General features: G+C 42.2%; 1 protein-coding gene across 1 annotated transcript in view; it reads right to left on the bottom strand.

The window, feature by feature from the left end:
• Positions 1-8020, bottom strand: part of man2a1 (mannosidase, alpha, class 2A, member 1) — a 51220-nt gene extending 43200 nt beyond the window's left edge. The window contains exons 1-3 of the mRNA XM_076284333.1: positions 7479-8020; positions 6310-6570; positions 2846-2990 (exon numbers count right to left, since the gene is read on the bottom strand). Coding sequence (XP_076140448.1) covers positions 2846-2990; positions 6310-6570; positions 7479-7616 — 544 coding nt within the window. The 5' untranslated portion in view covers positions 7617-8020. The remainder of the gene's footprint in view (positions 1-2845; positions 2991-6309; positions 6571-7478) is intronic.
• Positions 8021-11274: the final 3254 nt, after the last annotated feature.

The following is an 11274-nucleotide window of genomic DNA, read 5'->3' on the forward strand; positions in this document are numbered from 1 at the left end:
AACTCTGCGCAGACAGACAGACAGACAGAGCCACGCCCAGACAATGAAGTCACTGAGCCACATACACTACGACCGTGGAAGACAGTGTGATGTGTGGTGGCGTCATTTCAGGAGCTTTACCATGACTGCATAGCAATCATAAAAGGCGAGCTCATCAACAAATTGAATTAGAGGAAATTCAAAAGGAACTTTGGCTACAAATGAGTCGAGCCACATGCTTTGGCAGTGGGCAGGGAGGGAGAGCTTAATGCATTCCCCGTACAGCTTCACAGAAACAGTTTTAGATGCATGGCCTGGACCTGATACGGAATGTGTACACACAGGGTAAATTTAACACTCGTTTATACCCTTATATTGCCACTGAAATTCAATCTCCTGCAGCTAATGGCTTTGCTTTCTAGGAGGCAGTTAGGAGCGAGATGCTCAGGTTACAGCAGGCCTGTCCAGTGTCCTCTCCAACATCCAGAACAATAGGGACTGCCCGTGTTGGTCTGTTTCTATCTGCGTCTGTCTCTCTGTGTCTCTGTCTTTCAGTGTGTGTGTGTGTGTGTGTGTGTATGTGTGTGTGGACTGTGCATTTACATAGGCCGATAAGATCATTTACTGTACATATGCTGGCAGGTCTACTGACATATCTACCGGTAAAAGACCACACCGACCGGTTAGGGTTGACGGCTCACCTGTTCCAGCTCATCTCTTTTTGGGAAAGATGACACTCAAATGCTGTCCATTTGCTAAAGGGAGGACAGATACGACTGAAAAGAACAATAGAGAAGGAAAACAGGCCCAGCCTGCCAGCTTACTTCATCAAAATTTTAGCGCTACTGATAAAATTCAATGAACTGGAAAATACTGTAGGCTTTCAGTGCCAGAATGTAAATACAAAGTGCTGCTCTGTGACAGAACATAGCTGATAGGATGAGCAGAAAAACCAGCAACGGGCTTGTTAATACTTTATTAATCCTTGTTTAATATTGCATAACTATTAAACTAATACCCGGGCGACAGATTAGTGCAACATTAATAGAGCTTCATTATAATTCCACAACACAAAAGCAGCACTTAGTCGCATGGCAAAGACTATCAATATTGCCAGACGTAAAATTCTTCTGGGAATCATCCACAAAGAAATATGGTGCGCTTGTTGCAACAAAGCAGTTGTCGAGCAAAAATAAATGAAATAGTGGTTAGGAAAATGCCCCCCACCCCTCCCATTTCGGAGCCGCAGTTTGCTTCGCCAACTACCTCTTTGTTGGATAGTAGGGGGAGTGCACACACGCACCCACCACCAGCACTGTGGGAGGTTAATAAAGAGCAATGACCTAAAAGGTCTGTGAACAGCTTTCCTGTGTGTGTGTGTGTGTGTGTGTGTGTGTGTGTGTGTGTTGTTTTTCCAGTCTCCACCAGCTCAATGTTTGAGCTAAATAGTTTCACAGCGAAGGGATAACACGCGCTTGTGCTTTAATCATTCCTTTTTTCTAGAAATACAACTAAGAAAGGAGTGTCGCTCAGCAAAGCCAATCTCATCCAAAACACACACACACACACACACACACACACACACACACACACACACACACACACACACACAAATTCTTAGTGGCTGAACAATAAGAGGGACAGGAAGTCAACTGGAAAATGTTGAAAACATCCACTATGCTGCCGATGCAGAAATTTGAAGCATCGCCCAACAAACTGCCCGTTTCTAAGAGTGTCTAGGAAATGACCACCCCGCCCCCCCCTTCTCCTCAACATCCCCCCACACCGCCCCCAGCAGAACAAAACGGGCTAATTGTGTTTGTGCTGACACTCTGATGCACATTAGCGGTGGGCCTGGGAGAGCGGAGCATGTCCACTGTTTATCCAAAAATTCTCCACTGTATTAGAGAGCTCAATTAGGTCTCCTACCAGGCAGCCCAGTCGTCCAGGGACTGGCCACAGTAGAGTGCTGACGCGACAGAATGGACGCAGGTCCTTTTCTTTCTCTCTATCCAGGGCCGCAGAGGAGAGCAGTTGATTGACTGTAATATATTTAACTAATGGGTGCTGGAGATGCATCATGTCAGTGTATTTGCGTAGGGTCTGAGCAATGCAGCCTGAGAGGTAGCTGGTGGTAAATCTCGAATTAAGTGAGGGGAGATCTATTATGAGTGTTTGTGTGTGTGTGTGTGTGTCACACAATAATGTTGTCCCTACACAGAGCCAGGCAGCCACTCGTCGGAAACCTTTTCAAACTGAACAGAAACTAATGTGTTTTGCCTAGTCAAGAGTGGACACCCAGAAAAGCTCTCGAGAGTGAAACACAGCATGCACATCTTGACAAAAAAATGACTCCGATTTGTTTATTTTTTGTCAACAATCTCACTCCCATGGGGAATTTAAATCTCACAATACACTTTCAAAAACAAAATAAACTCACAGCTGGCGACAAATGAGAAGTCACTGCCAAATTTTTGCTGTATAACGATATAGCCTACTCAGATTTTATCATGTTAAAGTCACTGCCATATTTTCTCTGTTTGGAAAGTGTGGAAAAAAACAAACTAAACACTATAGAAAGCCAACTGTATCTTCATGTTAAAGGTCAAAAGTAGGCTATGTACTGTATTTTCCTGACTATTAACCAAGGTTTATATACATACATTTTTGCAAAATATCTTCAGCTATGAGGTTAATTATACACGGGGGCGGGTTATACATTTCTTCTCTAAATTATTCTTTATGATTAAAGCACGATCTGATTAAAATTCATTGGGCTATATGTATTATTTGCATAAAACACTGTCCTGCGGTTTACACACAATGTGGCTAAAACACAGGAAAATACTGTATGTTTCTTACTCACCTGGGTCATTGTGCGAGTGTGGCACCACAAACACCTGCAGAGGTTCCTTGTCCCACTCGTGCTCGTCATAGGTGATATCAAAGCCTTGTTTCCACACGCCCCCATCAGGGTTGTCGAAGGCCAGTAGATCATACACATCCAACATCTGAGAGGGAAAAACGTATGTTACTGATCCATCCACACTCACGTGCAACGATGCATGATGGTGACATATCCTTGTTTAGATAGCATTATGGGAACAAGGGTTGAACTTTTGTGTGTGTGTGTGTTTAGATGTAGGTGACCAGTAAACAAATACTGTTGTCATCACAGAGTTTTGTATCCTCTTAAAGGTACACTATGCAAGATTTTCACCTTTACGAAGACAATTTCAAGAACGGCGGCCTGACCAATCTTGCGAGAATCATGAAACATTACCTTGTCAGTAGATATAGCTCTTTGGAGATAGTTTATGCCTGTTGTTAATCCTTCACCTCCACAACAAAAGCATTTTCACTGTGTACAGGGGGAATAAGTCACGAGAAGTTTGCTATTTACAACAGCAGAGTAAAATATAAATATATCGCGACTCTAGAGGGAGCTCTACAGTCGCCAAAAATACCTAAACCTGCATAGTGTACCTTTAATCCAAGGACAAATTTGCCCACTGTATTTGGGCAAACCTTTATGTTAAACAAAAATGACGAATGACTACCTGATCTCTGACAAATACTTTGAAATGTATATCTATAACCCTCAAGTTAACAAAAAGTGTCACTAAGTAGCAAGTAGCATGTCAACAAACATTTTCTTTCAGGAAAAAAGACTCAAAAAGGTGCTGTCAGCGATTTTACGATTTCAAGCCCATAACATTTTTGTCAAATTCAGCAATCATCTCCTCATGACCGCTAGCTGCCTATTTCGTGATTACATTGTAAAAAACAAGGTCTCTGTAGGCAGCCCAGGCTCCGAAAACTGGAAACAAACAAAGTCCCCCCAACAAAAACAAAACCCTGCATGGGATTTCTCTGGGAATAATGAAGGTAGGAGTGAGCTACCTCTCTGGCGTGTTTTGTTTGGTCCTTGGTTATAATGGTTAAAATATAATGCACGTTTTTTTGCACAATAAATTCAAATATAAACATTAACACAGACAAACGTGACTTCCAGCACAATCCTGACTGCACCTTTAAAACACAAAACACAAATATATATTCATAAACCCTACATAGCAGTCCTGGGTTGGACATTGTTTATATGTGTCAGTTCAATAGATATGAAAACACTAAGACTGCACTCTGTGAGGTTCAAGGGACAGCAGCAAAACAAACACTGAAAAAGCAAGAATGTCACCAAAAAAGGCACTTGATATTTTCAAATGGTAGGCGATAGGGCTTGAATGTTTCTGCCTTTGTACATTAGGTCAGTGTTTTTCAACCTTTTTTGTGCCACGGCACACTTTTGACACTTAAAAAGACCCACGGCACACTAACATCCTGTGTGAAGAAAAAATAAACATACCATAGCCTAAAATTTCAAATAATACACAGATATGGCCTTATCATGGCTTCTATGCAAGACATGCTCAATAAAACAAGCGCCCTCTGTTTCATTTATAGGTGACTATATTTAATTTAATTTAATTTAATTGTTGTTATGAACTGGATATGTGATGATTTTGTGAATACTGGATATGGGGCCCCTGTTGTACAATGCCTACCACAAATAGTGCAATCATACAATCAATGAGAGCATGTGGTTATAAATTCTTTGATGCAACAGTTGCTTTTCTGGACCAGTAAGTGACATTTGGGTAATTTTCTGCGGCACACCTGATGATCTCTCACGGCACACTAGTGTGCCCCGGCACAGTGGTTGAAAAACACTGCATTAGGTGACGTGTCTCCAAGGAAGTATCTATGGCCAGAATAAACAATTCTATAAGCAGTTGTTCTTGAAATTCTCCTTGCCATCTATCTTTTGTTGACCCCCACGGACAGAAAGTTGCTAAACTGGTTGTTAAGTTGCTAAACTACAGTAGCCACTCAATTTCCTCTTTTGGCCTCGCAGGTAGTCAAGTGTGACATGCGGTGGCTTTCAGTCACCAGTACAACCATGGTGTAAAATCTGGACAGCAACCATAATGTGGTTTTGGTTTCAACTCTATTTCAAATTAGAACTGTTTAGAAACTACACCTGAAAAGCACACACATGTGGGCAAACTATCCTTGGCCTCACGTTGAATTTCATTTGTGCTTCTTTGCCCTATATCCCCATGCCTTCTTCACAGTGGTGGTCCGGTGACCTCCGTAAGGAGTTTAACCACAACTGTGCACGGATCAAACAGATGAGTATTTCCACTATGTATTCAGATACCTTGCATTTTATATCTACATACAGAATAGTTTGCAGCATGTACTTAAATTCTATGCTAACCATTGTGACAACACAAAGAGGACTTGATTGTTTATCGAGCTGTGATCTGACTGGCAAGAGATAGTGGAGGAGGCTCTGCCTGCACAGACCCAACATCTGGCCTGCTGTTACACCTGCCTATTTTATAGGCAACATGCAAGCACACGGGCTCGAGCACATCTGGCATTTACTGCCTGACTATGACAACAGATAGGTGAAAGACAAAAAGAACGTGGAAAGCATGAATGGAAATAACATTTAGGAGCCTGTATCGGGAAATCATTCCTGGGCCCTTGTACATTAGGCAACGCAAAGCCTTTTCTTTCCTCCCGCTGCCACAATGTCGTATGGAATACATTTCCCTGACTGTGATTGCAAGTGAATATTATTACAGATTAATGGGACATTTTCAAATGGCTGCCATAACACTCATGTTATCAAAAGTTGCTACCTAAGGCTATTACAAGTCACTGCGCTGCCACACTAATGATGGACAATTCCTGCTTTGTGCAGAATGTGCTGCCGCACGCAGTACCATTATGCCAGCGTAATGGTGTAATATACTGCTTAAGCACAACTCATTGAGGTGGAAGATGCACTAAAAATGATGGATTATGGAAAACAAACAAATAATTCGACTACTCACAAGGGGGACTGTGAAATGCGGGTGGAGGATGTTAATAAAGGCTGCTATATAATGTATGAGTGATAATCAATTTTTACTCAGTTGCCTGATGTGGGCATTGATCTGATTTCTTTCTGTGTAGAGGAAGTGTATGTCTTCTGTCCCGTTGTCTAATAGAGGATTTGACATAAATGAACATGTGTGCAGGCTTGGCTGCAATCCAATGGCCATTTCATTGCTTAAATCACAGGCGTAAGAGGGTATCCATGACATATAATGAAGAGATTGGAATTAACCTCTCTGTGAACTCCTGCATTATGCCATGCAATCAATGACAATTTTTTTTTTTTAACATTCACCTCCCGTTGTCCAAAACAATTACACCGTGTGCATAGCACACACACACACACACACACACACACACAGTCCAGAATAGGAAACCAACCTGCACTCCATCAGCAGATTTGGAGTAAGGCCTTGTTGAGAACTGACAGTCTTCAGGGTCGATGGGGATGACCAGTGGAGGTGACGGGAGCATCTCTGCAGGCCCCTGGCTGAAGTTGCCCGAGTCTACTGCCCTTCGCCCATCCTTCACTGAGTCTGTGATTTTGATAATAGAGTCCCTGATGTTGGTGATAATCTCGTTGTTCTCAGCAAGCAGTCTTTCCAGGTGATCGATTTTGTCCTGCAGGACAGACAGCTGCCCCTGGAAAGGGTGGAATTTGGGTTGGTTGGATAATTCGATCAATTCACTCTCATTAAAGAAGTAAACGACACACAGGGAGGGGTGAGGGACAGGGGATGCTGATTCATCTGCAGTGCTGTTCACCTGATGTGTGGCTATATCTCCATGGTGAACTTTGAAATGATAATGCAGGTTATCATTTGACTAGAAATAGTTGTCACATGGACCTTTTGTTGTTGTCGTTTTTCCCCCCACTCTCAAATCATATAATGTTCAACATTTCCGTTTCCTTTAACACGATTTCCGATTAGCTTACTATATTTGTATTATTGTGTTATACTAGTCTAGGCCTACTTTACATTACAAAAGCCTAAAAGAGATGTTACAAAAGGCAAGTGAAAGGTCATGAACGAGCTATGTTATAAAAATGAAGGTTATTCTCTGTGTATAAATCCAGTAACATACAGCGTGATCTACTGCCAACATTTTGACAGCTAAACTTGGCTGTGTCATGTCAATTGTGAAGGAAATGACGACAAGAATGGCTGGACGCTAGGAAAGCTACGCGAAGTGAAAACTCTACAAAGTATCTTTCCATCCCAAGACGCAGGATTTCGCTCAGGGTTGAGTTTAGAGAATAAGCTGCATCGGAGCAGCCGTAGCCTATTGTCGAATATTAACGGACAAGCACAAGAATACAACGTGTTAAATAAGTAGCTTTGTGATTGCCCAGCGCATGTATCCACGCTTTATTTGCCACATTGTAGCCTTGTCAAAGACCTGACAGAAAGACTGCAACAAGTCGTGTTCTTTGTCCTGTCTAGATAAGCACATTTGATCTACGCTACACGTCACCATACTATGTTTACATATAATTATGTTCAATAAAGACTTTTTAAAAGTTTGGTAGGTTATTAACCAGCACTTACATTTTGAGACCGGTCCATTCCACTGCTTGGATTTTTGGTATGATCTAATTGTAGATGATCCAGCATTAAGTATAGTGAGATAATAACGACAAAAAATATGGCACTGCCAAAAACAGTAAATTGTCTGCTCAGCCGCATCTTCCTGCTCAATAAAAGTTGGATATCCTTCGTGCGTGAACTCGCAAAAGTCACAATACGTTCAAGACCCTAAAGTCATGTACAGCATATGGTCCCGACGATAACTAAAATATAATGGACAACACTAGCCCACTTCACTTAACTCCGTCAAAAGGTAGAAAGGGAGAGGTGAAAATTTAACATCTGGGGGTATTATTTTCTCTCTCTATGCGCAGTCCTGTACAATTGAGAGCTGTTCATATTCGTCGCCCCTCCATAAACATCTGCACAGTCCATCTGAACACAAGAAATCAACGGCAAAGGAACCGCCGTCCTCAAAGTTTTGTCGATGCGGAAGAGTTTGTGTGATTCAGCAAGCCGTCGGGTATTATGTCCACCGCACACACAACTAATGACCCTGCCCCCTCCGGTATTAGTTTTGTTTTACATAGACTGAGGAAGTGCAGCAAGGTAAGCATGTGCGCCGCCTACCGATTAACAACTTGTAGGCAACCAGGTAAAAACTCTTTTGCTCCTTTTAAATCCGCCACACAGTCGTGTGCAGTGACCGTCTCTCAAGCACGTGAGATGTCAAGTAGTGCATATTTTCTCATTTGATAGACAATAGATTGGATAATATTAGGTCGCCGCCAATTGAGTTTGTGGTATCCAGTTTGATCCTATGTTGTTTCAAACGAATATGTGGCACTTAGAAAAACTCATCCGTCTCTCTCTCATGCACGCAACGACGACATTCACCAGATGTTCAAGTTGCAATCTCCACCGGCTTACACTTGACTATCCTGCTTTAGAGCATGCCAGCACAACAGCATGCGACTGTCCCTCTCCAGACTTATCGACAAAAAAGCTTTAGTTTTTACATCCTCTTCTTTTGCGCGTTCTAGTTCGTTAATCGACCCATGCTGTGGCATTGGACATAGCCTTAAAACACTCAAGTGGTGCTGTAGTCTACTTGTGCACAACGTGACTGAGAGTCTCGTTTCAACTGTTTCGATTAATAATTTTGCCGTTGCAAATACACACTGCCACAAGATTCCAGATGTAGTGTAGGCTACATGAGCATCTCCAAATCTGAGTGCGAGTAGGCTACGCAAAATAGATGGGTGAATGTTTACGCCTACTCTTGACATCATTTCGTGACGTAAAGTTAGGGTCCATTTCCAAGTACTGGGCTAACGTTACTCCAAATCTTCCTGATTTGGGACGATTTTGAAAACGTGCAAGTAGAAATACCACCAGTGAGAATTGTGTTTGTATTGCGTAATAGCCTACTAAATGAGTAAAATCCCTTATTGGACTAAATGTGGCATTGGAATCATCAGTGGGCCTACAATTATGGCTTCACTCAGTAGGAAGATCAGCGTGCTTTCAGCAGTTGCATACCATACAGTCTTGCATGCATGTCAACTTGCTTGATCCTCATATTAATCTTTTTGAAAACAGATGCAGAAAGTTTTGATATCAGAGTATGTTTGTTCTGAGTGATAGCCTATAGACATTCAACATAAAAGTGAAAATATATTTATTATTCGAGAGCTGAAAATCTGCTGAAGTTTTGGTAGTCTAATAAGCTATCCTGAAAAGTGACTCACTGAGCAAAAGGGCAGATAAGACACTATTATTTCTTTGAAGTTGGCGGTCATCTTAAAATATATGAAATGCATGTGTAACTCATATGACAGCCTAGTAGAAGGACCAAGATGCCAGATTCAAGGGTATGTTTATGCCAGATAAGAACTGATAAGAACCAGTCTGGAGCATGAGCTGATTGGTAGAAAAATTCCCACTTCAGTCGAAGGTCATATCCTCCCATTCATCAGGCTTTATGTTTCCGTACAATTAATAATCACATAGTATCAAAGACGTGTCCGCTATGGCCACCGCCAAGAGGATACCTACCACAAGGGGGGAAGGTTAAAGGTTAAAAGTTCATGAAGGAGGGATGAAATTTCATCAGGTTTTCATGCAGGCATAATACTGGCTTTAAAATCAAATGGAAAATGATTCACCTCCTTAATAAGATGGCAATATAGCCATCTATCCATTGTTGTGACTGACAAAAACACCAAATAAATAGCATATTCAGTTATATCCATCGTTTTAGTTCCATGATTACATTTACATGCATGTGGACAGTCAGTACAGGTAACTTCCATTCACTGTTGCAAAAAAAAATCCCGCATAACTAGTGTGGACAAAAACTGTGACTCTACAATAGATTATGTTCAACATTACAGGTAAGGGAAAATGTGCTGACATTGGAATAGGATCTCTCAAGCCTTAAATAAATTTAAAAGCATATGGAATGTATAACCCATAAGGGTTCTTCATCGGTGAAGCAGTAGAATATTAAATACAAACGTACAGATCTAATTGTCCTCCATATAATACAGATTTGTCACCTTTGCATCTAACCTGTAGACTACTTGCATCAAATTGCAGGTACACTTTACACTTTAATCCTGTACATAAAAGTAGTTTCTTTAAACAGATTATAATTCTACATAAAACTTACTCTTCAACCATACAAAGGCCTGTCTGTCTTCAGCTAGGTTAATTAGGGCTGAAACACTCTTCAGAGCTTAACATAGCTAACTGATAACTATAATAAAAGGTTCTAAGAGGGTCTAAACTCATTATGTAATTGCTTTACTTGTTGACAGTTCTGTAGGGGTTTTCAACCAGGGGTCCAGTGCTCCAGAAATCACAGTGGTGGATGTGTAGCTCTGGTGACAGTTCGGCCAGTTGAATTGAGACCAGATGTAGCTGCATTGTCCTCACTCCTCTGGAATGCCAGTCCCTTCTGGGACAGTCAATGTAGCGGGCTGGACATCTTGTCAGTCTCTGATGAGATGTTGGGAGAAGAACACCAGCCCCAGGAAATTCTGCAGTGCTCCAACATTACCAGGGGGAGGACTGTCTCCCACAGCAGATACTTTGGCTGGATCAATGGACACACTAAGACAACATGGCCCAAGAACGCTGTCTCTCGCCAGAACAGATGGGTTGTTTTTGTCTTTTCAGGAGCAGATGCAGAGCAGCTCCAGAGGTTGGCTTGGAAGGTTTCACACAGGTTCGAATTCACCAAGGTGCTCTCAAAATCTGCAGTGTCTACAAGGAGGTCATCTAGGTAGACTTGCTCTTGAAGGTGCCTGATCTATTGCAGAGCCCGAATGGAAGAACTCTAAATTGCTGAAGAAGCCCTCGGCTGATTGAATTGGTGGTCTTTAGGAATGCTTCTGGCATTAGTTCCACCTGCCAGTACCCACTGTAGAGATCAAGAGAGCTGAACGTGGAACTTTTTTATGTAGGGAATGTCCTCCAGGTGACAGTAATTCTGTGGGCTTGATCCAGTTGGCAGTTGCAGCTGCTCAGGAAGGGGGTAGGAGATGGTATCTGAAGGCAACATTCCTCCCCTGTGCCACCCACTTCAGTTTGATGCCAGCTGAGATGCTGGGTCACACAGCATCTCTCAGGCTGGTCTGCTGCTCTTCATAGGCTCCTGCCTTGGTTGCTGAAGAGCTGCCATTGCAGCTTGACAAGTTGCCTCTCCTCTCTCTCCTCCAGATCAGCTTGGCACACACAATGCTTGAAGTAGGGGTACAGCAGGATGTGCTCTGCTCACGCTGTCTTTAGGGCTACCAGGGAACCGCAAGCA

Source organism: Alosa pseudoharengus, unplaced genomic scaffold, assembly GCF_046254945.1.
Source record: "Alosa pseudoharengus isolate Yale_2024_CS ecotype anadromous, Long Island Sound unplaced genomic scaffold, YU_APseudo_1.1 YU_APseudo_1.1_scf_14, whole genome shotgun sequence".
Taxonomy (NCBI): Eukaryota; Metazoa; Chordata; class Actinopteri; order Clupeiformes; family Clupeidae; genus Alosa; species Alosa pseudoharengus.